This window comes from Pipistrellus kuhlii, unplaced genomic scaffold (assembly GCF_014108245.1).
Source record: "Pipistrellus kuhlii isolate mPipKuh1 unplaced genomic scaffold, mPipKuh1.p scaffold_m20_p_2, whole genome shotgun sequence".
NCBI lineage: Eukaryota > Metazoa > Chordata > Mammalia > Chiroptera > Vespertilionidae > Pipistrellus > Pipistrellus kuhlii.
The window spans coordinates 158,934,277-158,957,292 of record NW_023425515.1 but is presented as its reverse complement, the minus strand read 5'-3'; the positions used below and the strand labels follow the sequence as shown (position 1 = coordinate 158,957,292).

At 44.8% G+C, this 23,016-nt stretch overlaps 1 protein-coding gene across 2 annotated transcripts in view; it reads right to left on the bottom strand.

Moving 5' to 3' along the window:
* Positions 1 to 107: 107 nt before the first annotated feature.
* PLPP3 (phospholipid phosphatase 3) overlaps positions 108 to 23,016 on the bottom strand; it is a 75,631-nt gene continuing 52,722 nt past the window's right edge. Inside the window, exons 3-6 of one of the 2 annotated variants that reach the window (XM_036448703.2) lie at positions 19,467 to 19,747; positions 19,000 to 19,057; positions 11,712 to 11,888; positions 108 to 2,033 (exon numbers count right to left, since the gene is read on the bottom strand). In XM_036448703.2, coding sequence (XP_036304596.1) covers positions 1,911 to 2,033; positions 11,712 to 11,888; positions 19,000 to 19,057; positions 19,467 to 19,747 — 639 coding nt within the window. In that variant the 3' untranslated portion in view covers positions 108 to 1,910. Of the gene's footprint in view, positions 2,034 to 5,536; positions 5,567 to 11,711; positions 11,889 to 18,999; positions 19,058 to 19,466; positions 19,748 to 23,016 lie in introns of those variants that run through there. The other variant, XM_045584566.1, reaches the window with a different exon arrangement.

Sequence of the window (23,016 nt, the reverse complement as noted above, 5' to 3'; positions counted from 1 at the left end):
GTGGTGCCTTGAGTTAAGGCAAGCCCATTCACAGAGGGGCCTGCTATTTCCCCTCCTCTTACCCACATACCCAAGGCAAACATCCCTCAAACATTCCAACTCCTTAATTAGTTGTGTTATGAGCTTTTATTTAAAAAGCACATTTAATACAAGTATAGTTTTGCAGATACAAGTTTTCACTTTGTATTCTACAAAAGTCTTTGAATATTATTCTCTTTACAAAATGGAACCTTACAAAAATACTGACAATTTAATGTTTTTATACAGTTTTCTCTAGTTGCAGTTATTTCTTTTATTGTAAAACAATGTCTACCACAGAACTACAATATTTTAGTTGATATTAAAAAATTAACTCAATGCTTTTTTAAGCAGCTAATGAAATAACACAGGTCGAGACACAGTTTATAATCATAGTGGATATAGCTAAAATTGTTTCAGAAATAATATTTTACATAGTTAACTTTTAATGTTTTATACATTATTTATATAATATTTATATATAAAAATCATAGCTTGCAATATGTTGAAATGACAGGACGGCTTCTGTGGTAAAGATGTGCTTGTGGTTGATCCGTGTGGTTACATTTAGCCCGGTGTGCATCCGAGATCTGAAAGCATTTTTTCCTTCCTCCTTTCCTCAAAGGTTCAGTAAAAGGGGTCCTGCCTACTGCCTAGAGTGGACCTCGCCTGGGAGGATGGATACAGGATGAAAACTCTCTACGGAGATTTAACCCATATGTTCTGCCCAGCAGAACCTACCAAGATCTGCCCTAGAGATCAACCCCAAGACAATAGTGCTTTACACAACTTAGCAAGAGCGACTCCCTCAGAAACTCTCATCAGCTTCGTTATCTGGAAGGGCAACCTCTCAGGCATGAGACCGCCTGCTACTCTGGCTCATCATGACTTTGAGTAGCAAAAAGGTTGATTCATTTTTCATTCTTGCCCCTTCACTCCCCCATCTTGTGTACAGAAGGCTGCTTTCCATCAGCCGGTGGCAGACCACGCCTTGGCTCATCTCCGGACCCTCATAGGAAATCCCGATGAGCACCGAGCAAGGATTTCAAGGGGGAAAGCGGTAACCAAAGCTAACCATGACTAAGAGCGTGCAAGTGCCCAGGTGATTGATACACGTCAGCATCCTGCAATCCATGTTTCAACATCACAGGATGATGTGTCCAAAGGAGACAAATGAGGGCCTGGACCCTCTATCTCTTCTGAAATTGTGCTATTTGTGAAATTCACTCATCCACAAAGAGTCTCCTAATCACTAATGTGAGGGACCGTGGTGTTGGCCGATGGGCCAGGAAGTGAGTGATAAGGCTTTAGGTGTAGGAATCTGAATTTAGGATCTAATCGTTGGATGAAGCATCTGCTCTTTCTCTGTATTAAACCACAACAAAACTTAAAAACAAGAACTCCCTGAACCCAAGTCACAGTAGAAGATAGAGTGGTGTGGACAGAGAGACGCAAGAGGGGAGCCTTCCCCTTCCTCCCCCGCATGGCTATTTTCTTTCTTCAGTGCTATTTCTTTCATCACATGCTATAATGTGAATTTGAGCTTTTCTCACAAGCCTAGGACTCATCTCAGGTCACAAAGGTGACTGGCAGACTCTACTCAAAACCTTTTAGTGTTTGTTCCAGAACAAGCCAGTGTTCACTAGAACATGAACACTTCAACCAATTGCACATCCAGGATTCTGGCACTTGGTGTTAGTTTGCTGTTGTCTCCGCATAGGTGAACACTACCTATTTTGGAAGGCCACAAAATAAGACTTTTTTTTTTCCTTTTTAAAATCAGTCGGGTAAAAAGTTTTTCCCTACATTCTACTGTCTGATGAGATTGGAGAGCAGCAAGATCTTGCTGTCAGCAGTCATTTAGTAAGAACAGCTCAGGAGGCAGGCAGCGCCTACACCATGTTGTGGTGATTGTTCCTGTCGATAATGTCCACAGGTGAGAGGATCTCCTTCCTGATGGGGGGAGACAAGGAGAGTGCCATCTTGGTCTTGAAGAGATCAGACACGAAGAAAACCTGGAAGGACACATCAGAGATCCAAATCAGAAAATGACATCTGGGGTCTGAGGAAACAAAGGGAAGGTGGTAAGAGCATGGACTTCATGAAAAAGGGGGTCACAACCAATAGATCTTTGGGTATGGAAGGACCCTAAAGGGCATGCAGTCCAACTCTTACTGCACAGACAGGGGAACCGAGGTCCAGGGAAGAGCCATGGCGTGCCCCCAGGTTGCACAGCCACAGCAGGAAAAGCACTCAGTTCTGTGGACTCCCAGCCCACTGCTGTGAGTCTTCAATCCCCACTCCCTTATTTCTCAAGGCAAATGAACAGCAATGAAAGATAAGTTCCTAAACAAAGGAAGCAGGTCCAAATGGGTCTGTCATTAATCCATGATCATTTCCCTTGCCTCACAAAGGACTTGAGGGTGTAACCAAAGAGATCGGCCCCTATGAATGCCTATCAGCAGGAGCTGGAGTAAGGAAGTCCTGTGACCACTTTTCCTGGAAGCCTAGTGATATCAGTCTAATGGGGGTCAAGGAGCTGGGGTTTGTTGCTGAGGGAGACAGCATCTAACCGAGAGGAAAGGTCAATGAAAACCCACCTATTGCCCTGCTCAGGTCCTTCCTCCCTCTGAGCACCAACCTCCCCAGGTCTCTGTGAATCGCTGAGAGACATTTACTGAACACCCACCAGCAAGGGGGTCAGGATGGTGCAGGTGTAGTTCCTGCTTCAATTAGCTTCCGATGAAAGATTCAAGAATTTGGTGAGTTACTGGGGTAAGAAAAATTTATGTTTTGTATTAGATGGCAAAGTAAACACAGACATCCATTTGAGCCATTTAGCAACAGGCGTTTGTATTAAGTCACCATAAGCCGCACCTATCGGTCATGCCATGTAATAGGAAACACATGGCTGGGCTTCAAAACGGGGAATGAAACACTTTCACAGTTCCTCTGTCTAATGGCTTTCTGGATGGAAAAGTCTTTGTCCTGCAGAGGGTAATGTTCTCACTATTAATGATGGCACTGTGACTCATTCCGGACACATTCTGGGCAAGAAAATAAAGTTCTTCATAAAACCTCACCAACGTCACGGCTCTCACAGCCAGCAACTGGCCACACGAAGGACTTGGGTCATTTGTGGATCCAATTGCCACAATGTCCCTTCTGTAGTAATGCGACAATTAGCAAAGTGCTACAAAAATCACAGCAAGAAACTGGTGACGCTGACTACTCCAGGAGGACTGGGTGACTAGAAGACAGACTTGCTGGTTACCACAAATCCCTTTACCTCCTTTGAATTTTGGACCCATTACGTGAGTTTTCCCCATATATTTGTGAAAAGAAAAAAGTCCGGGCTATTTCTATGCTACTAGAAGAAGGTAAAATAGTCTAAAAATGTAAGGTTTTAATACATTCACAGCCTCAGTGCTCCTGAATGTACCACTGTGCAAAATAAAAAATTCTGCTTTGTGTCTCTGTCCTTTCTAAGGGACATGGAGAACTGTGGCCCAGAAAAGTTTGTCCCCCAGCCAGAGCCACACCTGGGAAGCAAGAATGAAAAGGTCAGCCCAGCCAGGAGGCTCTAGACTCCTGTTCAGGAACCTGCACAAGTGCTCAGACAGAGGAGCTTCACCTGCTCACATAAGGAAATACTAGTGAAAGTGATTTAAGTTAAATGTGGAAATACACTCTCTAGCTCTCCTCTGATAGGTATAGAGCCCATGTCCTCACCTCTGCCTGGAAACCACTTTCCCCTCCTCCTTCACTGTGTCCCAGAGGAAGGTTTCGATCAATCTCTCCATTGCTAGCTTCCAACTCCACTTCTTCCAGCCTAGCAGCTAGCTCTACCAAATAAGGCTCTGTCCACGCCCATTTCTGAGTGGTCTCTCCCCAGCCTCCATCCAGTCTGCTGAGGGCAAATACAGCAGGGGACAGTCCCTCCACCCCCAAATATAACAGCCCTTCCCCCTTCAAGATCCTGACACCACTTTAAGCCACTGGCTTATTTCTTAATTTAATTTTCTGAGCACATATCCACCGCCTACTGGGGCTTCCGTTTCCTAACTGCAAGATAGGAATAATATGAAGGTTAAGGGCAACATTGTGCTGAGAAGGCCTAGACCCAGGCCTGGTACAGAGTTCAATCAAAGGTGCTCATTTCTGTAATTCCCAAAGTAACGACTGAGCCCAAACTTTGCTGCTCAGCCTTTTATCCTAGATGGGAGGCTTCTTGAGAATGAGCCTTGGGCCTACTCATCCTGTATCACCTACAGAGCTCAGCATTAAGCCTAGCACACAGCAGGGGCTCAACAAATGTTTGTTGTTAAATTTCTAAAGTCCTCTCCACTGGAGCAAACACTCTGGCCTTGGATCCTATCAGCACACAAAATGCCTATGGACTTGAGGGGAATCACAATCTCACACACCACATGCACACAGCCAAGCGGCAAGATGAAGAGTGGAGTCTGGTCCAGCAGAATCCCTACCCCCACCTCTCACTCCCCTGAAGCAGTATTTCACGTTCAGCCTGGCTTGAGGTTACACAAACACTTTTTTTGGGATCCTGAAACATGATCCTGTCAAGACTCAAATAGGGCTCAGTCTTCCTAATGCTTGGACAGCAGAACACAAAAAGGACCTGTAAGAGCGAAAGTGTCTCGGCTTGGAGCCGTTCCATTTCCTGCAGAAGACCATCTCCACCCAGAAAGAAAACCCAGAGGCCCAGGTTGGGGAGGGTCTATATAAAGTAGGTAGCTCTCTTAGGCTTCCAGCCCCAGTCCCACTCCACAGATCTCCCCAGGAAGAAAGAACACATCACACAATACACAGTCTCAGCAAACATAAAATCTATATCCGAAGCACCAAGAATAGTTCTAAGTTAAACTGCTCCAACAGATGCTTTCAATTCTATCCCCCCCCCTTTGTTTGCATTTTATAAATTGCTTTCTTGCAAAATGCAATCGGTATTGGTAAACACTTATTGAACATTCACTCTGTGCCAAGTCCTGAGATTATAAGATTAAATATACATAACACAGTGTCCTTTGCCCTCCGAGAGCTCACAGGGCAATGAGGGAGAGATCTAGGTAAACAGACCCCCTACGATTGTGCTGTTGTAAGGATTACGATAAGGGGAAGCCAGAGTGTTAGAGAAGCACAGAGAATGTGGCATCTAACCCGGGCTGAAGGGGAGGCAAGGGCCTTAGGAGGCTTTCCCCGGAGGAGGTATAGTTGAGCTTAGCTTTGAAGGATAAGTAGGAGTTAGCCAGGTGGTGACTGACAGGAATGTTGTTCTAGGCACAGGGAGCCGTGTGCGCAGAGGCTCGGCAGCAAGTACAGCACGTTCGGGAGCTGCGGGAAGCTCAGCATGGCCAGCGTAAAGCAGTCGACGAGGCTGGAGAGGAGATGGCCAAGTCTTCAGCAGCCTTCTAGGAAACTCTGACCTTACCCTCTGACCTTACTCTCTTGGCCTTTGGAGCCATTGTCAAGACTGAATCAGGAGAGCAGTGTGTTGGGACGACTTGCACTAAAATTATGATGGTGAAATCTAAGATGGTGAAGGAGTTAGAAAGAAAGTGTGAAGGCAAGGGCACCAGTCTAGACATTATTGCAGAACCTAGGAGAGAATGAGTCCTGAACTACAACCATGCAGTGCAGACAAAGAGGAAGAGATGAGTGTGTGTGTGTGTGTGTGTTTAATATATTTTTAGTGATTTCATAGAGGAAGGGAGAGAGAAATAGAAACATCAATGATAAGAATCATTGATCAGCTGCCTCCTGCACATCCCCCACTGGGGATCAAGCCCACAACTCAGACATGTGTCCTGAACAGGAATCAAACCATGACCTTTGGATTCAGTTTGATGCTCTATCCACTGAGCCTTACCGACTGGGCAAGAATGGTTTTTGAAATGCTGAGACACAGCTGCAGTGGGTAGAGGGATGTGCTTGTGTGCAGGGGGACCTAATCCTTTTCTCTCCATTTCTATTTCCACCTCTAGAAATCTTTGCACTTGTTCCCATCAAACTCTTAAAGGTTGGGTAACTATGCTAGTGAAAAAGATTCCAGCTCTGCTTCCCTCTGCATTTTAATATTTGGGCTCTTTCTGATACTGGCTTGGGGAAGTGGTTCTACCCTCCTTGTGGGTTGGAACAGCAGGCTGTTCTGAGATCAGATTTACTCAGGCAGCACAGGTAGTCTTTCCACCAAGAGCAAGACCACACAGACAAAGAGGGGTCCCGTTCACTGTGATGAGGAACTGGGAAATGGAGTGTCCTTGCCAATGATGCCTATCAGTATGATACCATCGGTCACTGTTTCCCACTTCCTACCCAACAAGCACAGCCCTACTCAAAGCTTTGCCCTATGGAGTGGGACAGACTTGCCTTCCAATATAGGTTCTGCCATATTCAGCAAAACGCCTAAATGAGGGATCCATTCCCTACCTTAGAGGTTTACTCTAAGGATTACATGACATAAAAGACACAAGTGTGGTACAGTGCCTGGTGCCTAGTAAAAAATTAATAAAAGGGAGCCATTTCATCAGGCCTTGTGTGTTCAGTACCTACCTGCTCAAAGTCACTTCTCTTCACTTCTCCTAAGTGTGGAAAGAAGAGAAAGGACTAGAAAGGAGAAAATAGGAATGATTGAGAATATGAATGAACACATGAAAGCCTGTACAGATTCAAACTGGCCATGAAGATCACCTGCAGATGGGCATTTTCCATGGGACAGAAAGGACTCTCTCTCAAAGTCCTATAATTTCTGGGCCTATTTTGGAGAATGAGTCAGCACAGTCAAAAAGGAAGAAGCTCTGATGTCTTGTTGCCGCATTCACCCACTGTGGTGCTGCCAGCCTTCCAGGTCCCTCACAGCCCAGCCCTGCCAGGGTGTTGCTGGCTTGGGCTCCCAAGGACCAAGCTGCCAGAAACAAGAAGTCCATAGTAGCCAGGTTTCCATGCCCATTGCTGTGAATGGCCAGGTCAGCAATTTCTGAGGGTCATTTTAAGGCCAGATTACGACAGCGAAATTGTCCTTGAGTTGTCTCTGGAGTCCCTGAGTGTCTCAGTTCCTGAAAGTGTGTACATGAACCCCCCAAAGAAATAATGTCTTTATTCCTCAGGATGTTCACACACTCCTGTGGGGCTTAGGTGCCAGCACAGAGCAGAGAAGTAAAAAGCAGAAGTTTGGAATCTTAGAACCAGGAGAAAACGAAGAGTTGTCTATTCTAATGTTTCTCAAAGTGTCCTCAGACTATCTATTTCAGAACCAGCTGACTGCTTCCTGGAAAGCCAGATTCCTGGGCCCACCGGACCTACTGGAAGGTTGCCTGGAACCTGAATTTAATAAACCCTACTGGTGTTCATTATACACACCAAAGTCAGGCAAACTGTTAGTGGACAGTTTACAAGATAGATTGGCTCAACTCCTAGATCTGCCATTTCATGGACGCATGTCTTAGATATATATCTTGTTATCTTTTTGAGAGCAGCTCCTTTATCTGTAGACTGAGCTTCATTAAACCTTCCCGTAGCCACCCCTATCTTCTCTCTTTGGCACCTATATGAACGGGTATTTCCATTGGGTTATAATGTAAAATGTATTTGTTGTGGATTGTGGTCAAGTCTTGGAAAGCTAATTTATTATAACTAAGCTCTTCAAGAAACAACTATTTTTATTGAAAATCTTTAACCTAGTACTTAACATATGATACACATACTATCAATGTGTTGCCTGTGCCAAGCACGGTACATCTTTCATTCACTGAATTTTCAATCCAAAGATCATGTAAGGTTATTACCATCCGTATTTCATAGAATGGGAAAAGGTAGATGAGAGGAATTGACTTGCCCAACCAGCAAGTGGCAGGAATAGCAGCACTCTCCTTTCTGAGTCTCTGCCTCATCACCCATCTCATCCATCTTGGCAGGGGAATGCAAAGGAGATTTTAAAAGGATGCTACAAGCCATGGAATACTTCAAAGACACTTCATCCTCTACTGGGGGTCAAAGCTTATTTATGTCTTTGCTTCCTTCTCTCTCCCATATCCACATTCCTGGCAACCCTTCCCACCAGTGGGGCCTAGGGTGGCAAAGAACTGGGCTTTTGCAGGGCCAGAAAAGTTTTGGGAGGTCATTTCATCCACTCCCCCGTGCCGAGGCAGAATAGAATAAATCCAAGGGGAATAGGTGGTAATCTCTCCTGTTGGAGAAGAAAGAGATCTCACAAATTCATGGCATAGACCAAGCATGTTTTTGGAGCTTACTATTCTAGTCCTTTGAGATAGAAGGAAGACTCCTGGGATCTGGTTCCACTCTGCCACTGTGCAGCCCCGGGCATGCCACACACTCTCCTCCTGTACCCCAGCTTCCGCTTGAACTCTTCTTCACATTCACATCTCTACTTCACAGGGGCAAAGACAAAGAATGCCCTCGCCCTTCCCTACATCCTGGAGGAAGACAGCAGCACACAAAAGAGCGACCAGAGCAGAGCCCCACCCCCAGGGAGAGGAAAACCAGGAAAGACTCTGCTGGGTGTTTATGAAATTCATCAGCAGCTGCTTCCTCTGTTGAACCCGCAGCCACTATGGCCTAGCCTTTCCCCGACCCCTCCCAGGGCCCTATAATTTGCCATCTGTTAGGGGGTCAAAAGAGGGGGTGACCAGAAAGGAAATGAACTGATGTCTGTCCTCTCATCCCAGCCCCTTGAATGGATATGGGTGAGTCCAGCTAAAGAGCTCACACCTTGACAGGGAGACTGTGTATGTGTGTGTGGGTGGGAGGGCGGCGGGGAGAAGGGAGGACTGAGAATGTCAGCATGTGCCTATGTTTACATGGACTTGTCTGTGTGTGTCTGTGGTTCTAAGCGCAGGTGAGACATGGAGAGGATGGATGTCTGTGGGTCTAGGTATGACTGGATATGCCCTCTGGGTCTCTCTGGGCACTGCCTAACATCATCCTGTGTACCTCTGCCCACACATGTGAATGTGTACATCAGTGTGTGGGCCCATCTGCCTCTATGTGCCCATGTCTTTGTATTGAGTCCATGACGCGGGGTAGGATTTCTGTCTGTGTTGGGTACCACTGTCTCCTCTCTCTGAAAAGGGTTCAACTAGTGATCAGGGGGAAGGAAGCTCAACACATTCCTGTCTGGCATGTGATTGCTGTCTAGACACGCCTGCTTGCTGTGACAGGACTTACTCCCCAGATCCGTGTAAAAGTGCTTGGCTGTCACTGCTTATTGCTGAGGCTTCACAGTGACTAACCCAACATTCTAGGGTGATGCACTGCACTCTTGGGGGCTCAGCGACATGTCATGATCCCTGGTAGAGTCCATCTTCCTGGGCATTTCAGGGATTTGGTTACATCTGAGAGAGCAAGTCCAGCTTAGTTACTAACAGAGTCAGGGGTGCCATAGACTGAGGGAGAAGGTCACAGAGCTACAGGGCCTCTAGGATCCATTCACAGTTGAGGAAACTTGGCTCAGAAAGGAAGTGTCTTGTCTGAGGTCACAAGCTAATTCATCACTCATTCTTTAACCAATGCTTACCAAGCACCTATTGTGTGTCAACCACTGTGCTAGATGCTGAAAATGAATAATCAGAAAGTTAAGCCATGGAGTCTGCTATTAAGGCATCTGCAATTATATTGGAGAGACAGACACTTGAGCAGACAATTATGATAGAACCAGGCTGAATACCACAGCAGGAAAAAACATGCAAAGGTCCATGGGGGCACAAGAGGTGGCAGACTAAACAATGGCCCCCAAAGATCCCCTGTCCTAATCCCCAGAACCTATGACTGTGCTATCTGAGGTGGCAAAGTAGATTTTGCAGATGTAATTAAGATAAAGATCTTGAGATGGGAGAGATTACCCTGGATTATCCAGGTCAGTTCAATATAAGTCCTCACAAGAGGGAGGCAGGAGTCCTCATAAGAGGGAGCAGGAAAGTCAGAATCACAAGATACGTGCCGATGGGATGGAAGCAGAAGCTAGAGAGACTTGACGATGCTAGCTGCTGGTTTTGAGGATGGAGGAAGAGACCACAGTCAAAGCATGCAGGCAGGCTCTAGATGCTGGAAAGGTCAAGAAAACGGATTCTCCCCAGTGCCTCCAAAAGGAACGCAGTCCTGCCAACACCTTGATTTTAGCCCAGGGAGACCCGTTTTGCAATATCAAACTTGAGAACTCAAAGACAATGGATTTGTGTTGCTTTTTAGCACTATGTTGGTAGCAATTTGTTGCAGCAGTAACATGGGAAACTAACACAGAAGGTTTCATCAGAGATGAGGGAAAACTGGAACTGTGTGACACCAGTGGGGATCACTGTGTAAGAGCTCAGAAAGTTGGAGAGTATTGACAAGTTCTGTGTGCCTGGAGAAGAGTAGAAGATGGGGCCCTAAGAAGAAGCCTGGATCTGACAGCACTGGCTCTGTGCGGACCCACCTTTTGGCTTCTCTACTTAGTGCACACACCCATCCCCCACTGTCGCTTCACATGGAAGGACCGAGCACTGAGCACTGAGCACCGAGCACCAAGCATTGAGAACAAGCTGGTAGTGACAGCCATTCCCATCAACAGCTGCTCTCCCAATTTCCCTCTCTCCGGCCTTGACTAAAAAAAGGGAAGTAATGAATAAAACCACTGAAACAGCCAGTTCTGAGGTTAGGATTCCCGTGCCAGGCTGGCACACAGCTCAGAGGATACTTTTGTTGTGGTGTCCACTTGGATTGCCCCAACTCCCCACCCCTGTTCTTGCACACTGCACTGAGTCTACCCCTCGCCTTGCCCATTGAAGTGACCTGGTCCTATCTTCATTGCAGCCCCACACGGTACTGTAATTCCTATGCTTGGCCTAACTGTGGGAGTGACTAGACTGGGATTTCCTTGGGAACAAGGCCTGTGTCCTATCTATCCTCTGTCTTCAAGAGCATGTCCTTAGAGTATTCTCAGGAAAGGAAACATCCACTCATTGAGTCTAGCTTCTTGCTGTAAGGCATACATTTATTTACTCTGAGCTAGGATCCCTGAGAGGCCTTGGAGAGACAGGGGGAATGAGATACATATTATACATGGGCCTGCCCCGAGAAACACACATTCTAAAAGGAGGTACATTAACAATTTCAACACAAATAAATGCTCTCACAGGAGGGTGAGAGGTTATTGTAAGGGGACATGGGGCTGCAGCCAGGCTTAGAAATTAGGAGGCCTTAGCCCTCTTCTCCAGCCAACACTGAGGCTAAGGTCTGACCAAAGGTCATAGTGGGGCGGACAGAAGTTTCCCAAGAAGCTGAGTTCTCCTAAACAGTAAGTGTCCACCAAAGCAGCATTTGAGTACCCTGAATCAGGACTTAGAGTTGGCATGTGACCTGGGGCGAGAGTCTTCCCCTCTCACCCCTAAATGTCCTCAGAGACAAAGTGAGTTGGACATATTCTGCAATCTCTTCTAGTTGCGACATTCTGCGAGCCCCAAACCTGCCATTGTTTATGGAGCAGAGGATGTCAGACCCTGTTGGATGAAAGAGGTGGCCATGATTCTCATTTTGCTGGAGGGGTCCTGGGGCAGGTGACTCCTCAGATACCAAGCAGAGAAGAGGACTGAGAGCTCCCTGGCTGTGGTCCCTGAGCTGGAAACACTTACAAAGCAGCAGCCCAGGGCTTGCTTGCATACTGAGGACGAGATGCTACTTACTATGCAGCAGGCGACCAGAGCTCCTTGAGCAAATCCTGCCAGGACGTCGCTGGGATGGTGCTTGTGGTCAGACACGCGCGACAGTCCTGTGTAAAAGGCCATCATGATCAGGGTGAACTGCAGGAGGGGCCGGAGCAGACGAGCCCCTCGCCAAGTGAAGCGGGCCTGAAGGTACAGCTGGAGGCGGGAGAGAAAAGGAACAGACAGTAAGTCACTCACTGTTCAGGGCATTATAGTGCCTGGCTGACACACGCTGCATCTGGACCTTTGGGTTGGCATCTTGTAGAAAGAGCATTCAACTTGGAAATGATCTCAAGCCATTTTTTAAACCTCGAGCCTTAGCTCTCATACTAAAAATAAAGAAAGAAAGAAAGAAAATGGGATTTTTCCGAGGGAGATCAGCTAGAGCGAGCTGAAGAAGATAATATCCATGACAGTGGCCTTAGCACATGACTGGCACAAAGTAGACCCCTAATAAACGTTTTGTTTCCTTTTCTTTACTTCTTGATTAAAACTAATTTAAAAATAGTAACCAGGGTTACCAGAGGTTACTTTTCAACAAATGATAACTCCTTGAGCACATCTGTGCCTTTTCCTGGAGCCTGTGGCTATGCAATCCCTGCAGGGCCTGCCTCTGGGAAACAGAAATGCATGGTGATAAGCAGGTTATCCTCATAGTCACGATAGATGCCTGAGCTTCAGGAGAAGCAACTTATGAGAGGACAGGTTCCTAAGTCATGGCTTGTGCCTATGGATGTTGAATTAGAATATGAGGAAACATAAATCATCCAAACAATACCAGAGGACTTTCAGGCAGAGGCTGACAGACACTGGGCTAGGTGGGGCAGGAGAATAACCTGAAGAAAATTTAAAGAAAAAAAAAACACCTCTGGCTGAAGCAAAAAAGCTGAAATGACGTCAACTGGGCATTGTCCCCCCTAGTTATCTTGCTGCAGTTTCCGTTCTAACCTCTGGGCACAACCCACTTTCCAGGTTCCTGTGGGAACTTGGGAAACGTCGGGGGGAAGAAGCAAGGGGACAAGGGGAACTTCCGTCGACAAATCAAAGCAAAGCCCTGGGAGAGGCCAGGAGAAAAGGGAAGAGGGCTGAGGGGAGGGGGCTGGCAGCCTAAAGATAGGCCTCTGCCCTTCCTGAGACAAATGGACACTTTCCTCTTGGTGATCAGGAAAGACCACGCCAGCAGCCAGGCCTGAGAAGGCAGAGGGTGGGAGATTCTGGAGTCACTCTTGCCTGTGCAGGAAGAGGGCCTAGCACTGAATCCTCAACTACTTGGAAGACTATCTGTTTCAACAGCCCAGGCCTGGAAAACAGCAGGCAACTCTATGACCTTATAAAATTATATGAACATAGTATTGGAAATCTAAGAATAACACATGAAAACATAATAAAGAGAATGCATTGATATTGTTGGTTATTATACAAGGGATGAAAATCAATGTGTGTTTTTTCACATGTAAAAAATAAAAGAGATAAAATAACAATAGCAAATATAATTAAATAATTAGTACTTATTTTACAAAAACCTACATAGCTTTTGTGAAATAAGGAACATAAAGGACAATTTAAATGGAGAGCTAGAATTTTATTTCTAAGAACACTTGAACTTGCAAAATTGAGTAAGTTGGCATGTAAATTCAATCAGATTCCCATGGGTATCCTGTAAAAATTTGGAGGGGAAAAAACTGGAAAAAATATTCTAAAACTAACCTACAGGGCCTAATCTATGGAACTAGGGAGAAATAAAATAAAAATTAAATTAAAAAAAAACAAGCATTATGATACACGTGTTAAGGATACAAAATGAGAAGTTATAATTCCTGCCCTATGGATCATACAGCTGGGGACAGGGAAATCAACATGAAAACAAAAATAAGTAAACTTAGGGATTTTATAGAAACTATGAAAAAAGTTGGGGTGAGTTACCAAGTGAAAGGGATATTTGACTTGAATCCTCAGGGTGAATAGGTGTTTGTTAGGAGTTAAGGGGACAGTAGTGAGGGGCATGTATTTCAGGCAGCTCAATCACTTAGAAGCCAACAATCAGAGCTTCATGGCACTATGAATTAAAGGCTCCCATCCTTTGGGAACTTGGAGTGGGGATGATGTTGGTGTAACTACAGTTCAACCCAAGTCTTAAGGACAATGACAAGTTCAGGGAACAAGGAATCTGTATTGAGCCCATGATGAGCTGATCTCCCACCAGCAAGTCTTACCAGTGGATGGGGTGAGGTGGGTAACAGAAAGAGAACAGGTTTTCATGAGAAAAACCTCACGGAGCCCGGCTGGTGTGGTTCAGTGGTTGAGCGTCAACCTATGAACTAAGGAGGTCATTATTCGACTCCTGGTCAGGCCACATGCCAGGTTGTGGGCTCCATCCCCAGTAGGGGGCATGTAGGAGGCAGCCAATCAATAATTCTCTCTCATCACTGATGTTTCTATCTCTCCCTCTCTCTTCCTTTCTGAAATCAATAAATAATAATAATATCATAATAATAAAACACATTTTTTTAATGTAAGAAAACCCTCTTGAACCTCAGTTTTCTCACATGTATGATAAGTGTAATAACCACTTTCTTACTGATTGTAGTCCAGATTGGTGGTAACACAGATCCAGCACCTGGCACCATATGCTGCTCAATCAACAGATGATCTTTCTCTCTAACCATGTTCTTAACTTGGACCTAAGATTTTTCTAATTTCCTTCAACTGAAAAGTCAGCAGGTCTTCGGAAAAGGCTAATTCAAAATTCTCCAAAACCTCCTCCTGCCCCCTCCATGTAGACTTAAGGTCACAGGCCTTGGAAATCAGGGTGGGGCAGAGGAAGGGTGGGTTTCCTAACCGGACAAGGCACACATCTCCCCTTCCACTGACTCACATACTTAAGGCTGAAGCTTAATGAAAGAAAAAAATGACAGGAACTTGAGAGGGAGAGAGACCAGTCATCAGCAGCTTGGCTTCAGGAAAAGAATGCTTAATGAATGAGCAAGGAGCAGGGGTCACGGGGAAAGACTCATCTTGGAACGCATTAAGACATGGAATTACAGCTGGGGGCGGGGGAAGGGTGGACACAGGGAAGCTTGTCCCCACCCCACACATTTATGGAGAAATGTCTTGAGATCTCAGGACTGATCCTGGTGTCTGCAGCTTGGAGCTTCAGGGGAAAGCGAGGTGGTGGTAAAGTGAGTTTTGGGGTGAACAGCCTTGATTCTAGTCCTGGCTCTACCATTCCCTGTATCACCACTTCTCTAAGCCTCCTCATCTTGGCAGAACAGCAAACATCTCCCTCTCAGGGTTGGGTTGGCTGGACTCAATGAGACAACACGGGACCCTGCCTGGCATAAGATGGGTAGGTGAAGCACTGTCCCAGAAATCCATACCGCCCTTTTGCCTTGGTAAATGAGATTTACTCAATGCCTGCGCTTGATTTCAGCAAAACAAGTCAATTGCTAAACAAAGATTACACAATGACCTTCTACCCAGTGACTACTTCTGATTTGAGAACTAAGTAGGTGGCAACAGGCTGTGAGGTTGATCGAAGGACCTGACAACTCCCTCCATCCCACAGCAATCGAATTGTTAAATGAACTGAATTTTGCTGGTTTATAGCCCGGTTCGCAGGAACCATTCCAGGCCAGAGGCGTAGGCCTCAAGGCAACCAGTAAGAACTTTCTGGAGCGCCCTGCTTCCTTGGAAACCTGAGCCTGGGAAACTATGTGGGTCAGCAGGCTCCATTCACTCCCACTCCACAAGGGCAAGTACCCCTAAGACAGGAGAGGAAGTCAAACCTCCTGACCACGAGTATGTAAATGGACTGAACAGCAAGGAGATGTTCCCAGAATCAGAATTCCTACAGGAGCTTCATCATAGTATTAGGCACCCTGAACTGGGGAGAGCAGAGCTGGAGAGAAAACCAGAAAGCCTAAATCACTCTGACCTCTCATACTGCTCAGCAGCTCCCAGGGCCTGTCTGATCCACCTTCACATCCCCGTGTGTGGGAAGGTGTCTGGGCTGGAAGAATCCATTCCCAAACCATCAGTGTGATGTTGAAAAAGTAAAGTGTTTGACTTGCAATCAGAGCAGTTAGGTTTGAGTCTTTGTTTCGTATTAGCTGTCTGACCATGGACAAGTCACAGGGCTTCTCTGAATTTCTGCTTTCTCATATGTAACATACAGAGATTTGTTCACTAAAAATGAAACACACCCACATGTTGTGAGCATCTGTTCTATTCAAAACTATGCAAGAGACACAGGCATGAATAAAATAAGTACCTTTATGAGAAAAGAATATAATTTTAAAGTCCTTTTCTTGTACCAACATTTTTCTGCTAATTGCTCACACTGCTATTGTAGATATGATAAAAATGGCATCATATTTACAATATGTGTCAGGTCGCCCTTCTCCTCCATCATGTGTGTGGAAGTCCCTGGCACAGAGATCTCACCCCGTGAATGGAGTTCTCTTCTTCCTGGCCCTAGCTTCAACATCGGGGTCCTGTGGAATTCTAACAACACCTCCTTAGAAAGCTCTGGCTGGACTCTGGTTCCTCTGGTCTTTACCAGCAGAGTTAGATGTGGGGTTTTGGCTAAGTCATTTGTGTTTCATTATGTGATTTGCATACTGGTGAAACAGGTCTGCACTGTCTTCTCCCTTCATTTCCATCACTCCAGGGACATCTCTGCTGAGAGCTGAAAAGGAGGCTTTTGTCCTTCCTTCTGTCCCTGCCTGCTCTCTTCCTGGAAGTTGGTCCAGATCACTGACACCCGCAGGGTAAAACTTTCTCCCTTCTCTCATCTCCTCAAGTAGTTCACACTTGGCTCTGGCTCACGTGCCTGGTGACTCGTCTACATGGTACAGAACTGGGATTTCTCTTTAGGAAGTTACTCAACTACTTTTAGGACAAAAAATAAATTTTTAGTTGACTTTTCTTTTTCTTCAGAAGGAAGTCAGCCCTGCTAATGTGGCTCAGTGGTTGAGTGTCGACCTATGAACTAGGAGGTCAGGGTTTGATTCCAGGTCAGGGCACATGCCCAGGTTTCAGGATCAATCCCCAATAGGGGATGTGCAGGAGGCAGCCAATCAATGATTCTTTCTTATCATTGATATTTCTATCTTTCTCTCCCTCTGTCTTCCTCTCTGAAATCAATGAAAATACAGTTTAAAAAAACTTCAAAAAAAAGGGAGAATCAGATCTTTTTTTCTATCATTACCAGGGGTAGAAAAAGAAACTACCATTTTGCTGAGCACTGTTTTAGATACTGTGCTAGGTGCTTTAAATGACATAACCAACATTGTTATAGCATTCTCTTAGGTTTGATAACATTGTGCCCATTTTGCAGATAAAGAGAACAAGTCCAAAAAGGTCATGTCACTTGTTCAAGGTAACAAAAAGCCATGCTTTACATGGAGTAAGATTTGCTTCTTTCTAAGTCCATACTCCTAATCACAGAATCACCTGGCTTCTTTAGGTAATTAGTATTTCGCACACAAAGTATTGGGAGTTTATGTATTGGACTTCTGCCTTTGGAGAAAAGAGGGGACTACAAAGGTGCCCTGAAACTAAAGGACAATCTGCATGGGACATTTGGAACTTCAGGCTCCTCCCATTTCCCACTTTTATAACACCCAGTTGGAAGCACAAGTGCACAGCCTTTGTAAACGTTATATAGAATCTCTGACCCACTCATAAGCTAAAGGCATCTCACAGCAGTTAATGGCCCTTTCCACGGTGCTCTAACCCTTCCATCTACCCTAGATCAGAGAACTTAGCCAGTTGTTTTGTAGCCATGTAGTTTTCAGACTTCCTGCACAAAATGGTGCTCTTTCAATGTCCCCAGGTGCTCACAAGGCCTAATTACAGGTCACTAACACTGGGAGGATGGAAGGATGGATGGAAGGAGGAAGGGAAAAAGGAAGGGAGGTGGTGAGGAAGGGAGAGAGCATGGGATGAAAGGATGGATGGATGGATGGATGGATGGATAGATGGATGATGTAGAGAATAAACATCTGGCATAGTGGTGGATTCCACTTGCAAACAGCAATCTTGTTCCTGCAAAGTTTCAGTAGACACCCTCAGGACCTGTGGGTATGCCTTGTGGGTACACCAGACCTCACTGCTCCAGGATTCTAAACATGTTGAACAAAACCTCAATGACTAACAACCACAGGCCAGAGAACACGACTGTCTAGCCACTTCCCTGTTTCCTTAGTACCCGGCATCCCCTCTGACACATAAACAGCTCTCACAAGCACCACAGGAAAGAGTCATTCATTTGGTAAACAGTTCAGTGAAGACACAGCAAAGGTCTCCTTTACACCACATAGGCCCCTTGTGATCTACTAAGTCAGCGATGAGGAGACAAAGCTCTGATTGCAACAGAAAGAAGCTTATAGTTTTTCTGGTTGATATACACAAAGAAGTGAATGGTGAGAAACTGGGATGAGAAACTTCCTTACACTCCCCAACTGGGGATCAAACCTGCAACCCAGGTATGTGCCCTGACTGGGAATAGAACCTATAACAGTTTAGTGTACAGGAAAATGCTCAACCAACTGAGCCACTCTGGCTGGGCTGGTTTCTGTAAATTTTGAAAATTACTTGAATTTTCGGAGTCTGACTTGGTAATCCTTCCCCACAACAGAAATAATGTTTCTTATGAAATAAAGTTCCTGTAACGATCAACTGAGTTAATGGATTTTCAGAAAACAGTGCTTATTAATAAATGTTATACAAGTGTTTTCATCACTTTGTAATTTCCAAATGGGTATAAAATGCTTATCAAGCAGATATACTAAATATTATTTTTATTTTAAAAATAAGAAAATCGCCGAGACCAGGTTGGCTCAATGGATAGAGCGTCGGCTTGGGGGCTGAACCCCGGGTTTGATTCCGGTCAAGGGCATGTACCTTGCTTGCGGGCATATCCCCAGTAGGGGGTGTGCAAGAGGCAGCACACTCTCTCATTGATGTTTCTAACTCTCTATCTCTCTCCCTTCCTCTCTGTACAAAATCAATAAAATATATTTAAAAAAAAAAAAGAAGAAGCTTAAAAAAAAAGAAAGAAAGAAAGAAAGAAAATTCTGGAAAGTAAAGTAACTTCTACCAAGGCAATGGCTGAGCTCAGAATAAAAGTTAATTTTTCTAGCTAATCTCTTTTTCAAGGATTTCACAGTAAATCTGTCCCTAATCAACCTGGGGGTTTTATGTATAGGAGGGATTTAAGCTGGGGCTGGATGCTAGACATTGGAATCAGAGGGCAGGTACTTACCACCAAATACAGCATAGTGTACATGGAGAAGGAGGCGTGGCCAGAGAAGAAGGACTTCCTGCAAGAGCAAGAGAGGGCCATGAGAGAGCCTTATTCACAGTTCCAGGCACATTTCACTCATGACTTCTCTCCTAGATTGCCACCTTGAGAGCAGCACTATTTATTTTTGCAGCCCTGATGGTGCTTTGGATGAGTTGTCTGGAACCTTGCAGGTACCCATGAATGAATGAATAAACAAATGAATGAATGAGTGAATGAATGAATGTACCAATACTATATTATCCTTGTTTATTTGCATATCTATCTCAATCATTTGTGAGTTCCTCAAGAACAAGGACTCTATTGTACTCGCCCATCAAACCCAGAGCCCAGCACTGGGCCTGGCACCTAGGAGATGCTTTGTATATGCTCACTGAACTGCCTGCATCAAACAGGTGCACATAGTGGTCATGGGAGCGGTGCCTCACCTGGCTTCCTGGACTCTGCTGTCATCGCCTCTGCATTTATAGTTTTGAATGTAGCCCTCGGAACAGTTGATGAGGCTAAAATCAGGGTTGCAGACGCTCAAGAAATGAGGACGCAGACGTCCTATGGAGACTTTGGCAATGTCTGTGAAGGACTGGCTGATGGCACAGCCAAAGAGGAAGCAACCCACTTGCTTGTAGAGGGCTGCTACATAGGGATTTCGAATCGTGGACCGGGACTTCTCCTTCAGGTAATAGATCCGGTAGAATTCCCCTGTGATGATCTAAAAGGAAAGCAAGAGGGGAATTAGGATCAAGACCCATCATTAAAACTAATGTCGTAAAGGATATTTAGCAATAGAAGAGAATGTTCAGTACATGACTGCAAGTTATAATCTAGGAAAACCCAAGTTCTATTTAGAGGCCTAAAGATACAAATATGCATGGGAGGAAACATGGATGTTATTTCCCCTGTTCAAATAAGTCCTGCATAGCCATATAGTACCTTCATAATAAAAATGTACACCCAAATATTGTCAGGCAAATATATATGTTAACGTAAGAAAGAGATAAATAAGAACTTAGCTATATAAAATACATTCAGATGAAGAAGCAAGAACAGTTAAGAGTGGTCAGGATATCAGAGGATTGAAGCAAATATGAGGACTCTATGGTTGGGGTAAAGGATCATTAACAAAAATCTAACTCTACAAAGGGCCTCAGCCTTGTGCCAACACTAAGCCACAGTGGGGGTTTCTGTAGTAAAGGGTGAATGCCCCAAGGCCAAGTCCTGAGTTTGAGTCTGAACTCTGCCACGTACCTGGTGTCCTTAACTTCTCTAAGCTTCAGTCCCCTCCTTCCAAAGAGGCTACACACCTTTGCAAAGTTTGGGGCTTACATGTGATAAATAAACTGGGTCATGGAAAGTGATTATTCCATCTTCCTTTTTACAGTACAGTAGGATGCAAGGAACACTCGTTTACAAGCCAAGAACTTTTCATACACTGCCCTTCAGCGTTTGAGAATTTTCTCAGGTCCAGGTCTGCATTGTCCCTTTGATCCTGAAGGACAGCGAGTTTTGGTTTTCGTACCCTTCCTTTATCCCTCAATGTCTACTTCTTGACACTCAGGGGATATTTATCACTATAAAAAAAAAAAAAAAAAAAAAAAAAAAAAAAAAAAAAAAAAAAAAAAAAAAAAAAAAAAAAAAAAAAAAAAAAAAAAAGGAAGAAGAAAAAGAAAGAAAAAAGAACCACCAATCACTGAATCCCTACTTCATATCATGCATTGCTTTTATATACTTGATTTTGTGAGATCTTCACAACAACTATGATAGATACAATTGAAGCTCAGAGGGGGATGCACTTCAACGGAAGCTGCCTGGTTTTACAGTAAGAATGTGGGGTCATCGGATTCCCTGTACGATAAATGCCTATATTGCCTACACAGCAGAGGACCGCTTCTGCTCTGGTGATGAACCAAACCACACAGCCTGCTGCCCTTCTCTTAACTCCGCAGCACAGCCTTGGCCACTTCCTGGTTACAGCCAGTCCTGGGGGAGCGATATTCTACTCATCACTCACCACAAAGGCCCTTTCACTCTTCCTCACAGGGCAGGAAGATGAGCCACACTTGCCCTTTCAGGGAGCAGAGAGCATGTTCACAACCACAAGGGAAGCAATAGGCTGACATGTCAGGCACTCCTTCCCAAAGTCTCCTGTTATTCTTCCACAGCGGGGGCAGGTGTCAAGGCATGGGGTCTGATCCAAGTCCTCCAGGGCTCGGGAGGCTGGGAATAGGATGGCCATGAAAAAAGGGGCATGCCAGCTGGGCCAAGGGGCCAACAGGTGCAATAGTGAGAAGATCTACTTCCACAGGTAGTGTTCAAACAGTGATTCTGTGTTTAAAAGTGCCTGCTATTTGTTTTTAATGTTTTTTATTGACTTCAGAGAGAGAAAGGGAGAGAGAGAAACATCAATGAGAGAAAAACAGATTGATTGGCAGCCTCCTTGCAAGTCCCCTACTGGGAATTTAGCCCACAACCTGGGCATGTGACCTGACTGGGAATTGAACCAGTGACCTCCTGGTGCATGGGACAATGCTCAACCAACTGAGCCACAGTGGCTGGGCAATACTTATATTTCTAAGTACTACCTTTTGGTTTCCCAGATGAGATTGAATGTAATCCTATATTAGAGGGAGACAGTCAAAGGCCAGGCCAGCCAGTGTCCTAGCTTAGCCACCCCCTGAGTGAGCAGGATAGTACTCTTCACAATTGCCTTATTGCAAAATTGGAAATATCCTCTAAACATTACCAAGAGTCCTTTGATAACACATTGCAAAGATTAAAATCTGAGAAACATAGCAAGTCAGAAATGAAAGGGTCTATTATATACAGAAGAAACGGAGGTCCAAGCTAACTCACATTTTAAAGATTAGACCCAGGTGTTCCAAGTCCCCACCCAGCATTCTTTCCTACTATTCATGGTCTAATTCCCCTTTTGAACCTGTTTACACTTTTACCCTATGTAACCTTACAGGCTAACAAGTTCCAGATGTTTATAACGGCCATCATGTACTCAAACTCTTATTCTTCCGTATTTATAAGTCCTGCTCACGTGACTTTAGACGCAGGGGGAAGAACACCAAAGTAGGAATCAAGGAGCCAAGGTTCGAAAGTCCCTATTCATTGAGTGAATTTGGAATAAGTTAGGCTTTCCATTTGCAAAATGAGAGCACTGGGCTCCATGATTTATTACCTTCTAATTGCAATGACATGTATTCTCAACTCTCCTGTGCCACCTCAACCACTACCTACCTCCCAACCCAGCAAAGGTAATGAGCAGTAGGAAAACAAAGTACTTCCTAGGAGATGACCGCAGGCAAGGAGCGGAAGCAAGGCCCTGTGCACGATCCCTGCCCTCGGATTGCTCCTGAGATACCTGAACCATATCACTGTCACAGATTATGAAACTGTTTCTAATTGACTCAGCTTGAGTGTGATTTCCTGTTTGATGTTAAGAAAGAACATGTGGATTTCCACTGCAAATTAGTATCTTTTACGTGAATTTACTAATGCATCTCAGGTGGGTCACCTCTCTGCATCAGTCAGCTTGGAGAGAAAGGGCTTGATTACAACTCAAAGATTCCTTTCAGGTCTGGCATGCCTTCATTATAAAACTTCAGTTTTCCGTGCCCCAGTCTTGCAAACAATAAATCGCTAATTAGAATGCTTCCTCCAATCATGGGGAGATAAAGAGAACATTTTATGGTACCTCAAATTCCTAATAACAATGTTAATCATAGCAGCAATCATCCTCATTTTTTTTGCACTTTATAGTTTCATTTAATCTGCAACTCGATGGAGAAGATATACCCATTTTACAGATGGTAATATTGAGACTCTGAGAACTATTGATTTATCTGCAGGATTAAAAGGAGAGCTTGGGTATTCTGACTCTCAAGTTCTAAGACTCACGGCTGACTACATTAAGAAAATTTTATTATTTCCATTGTTATGAAAAACAGTTCCCACTATACTATAGCAATTGTA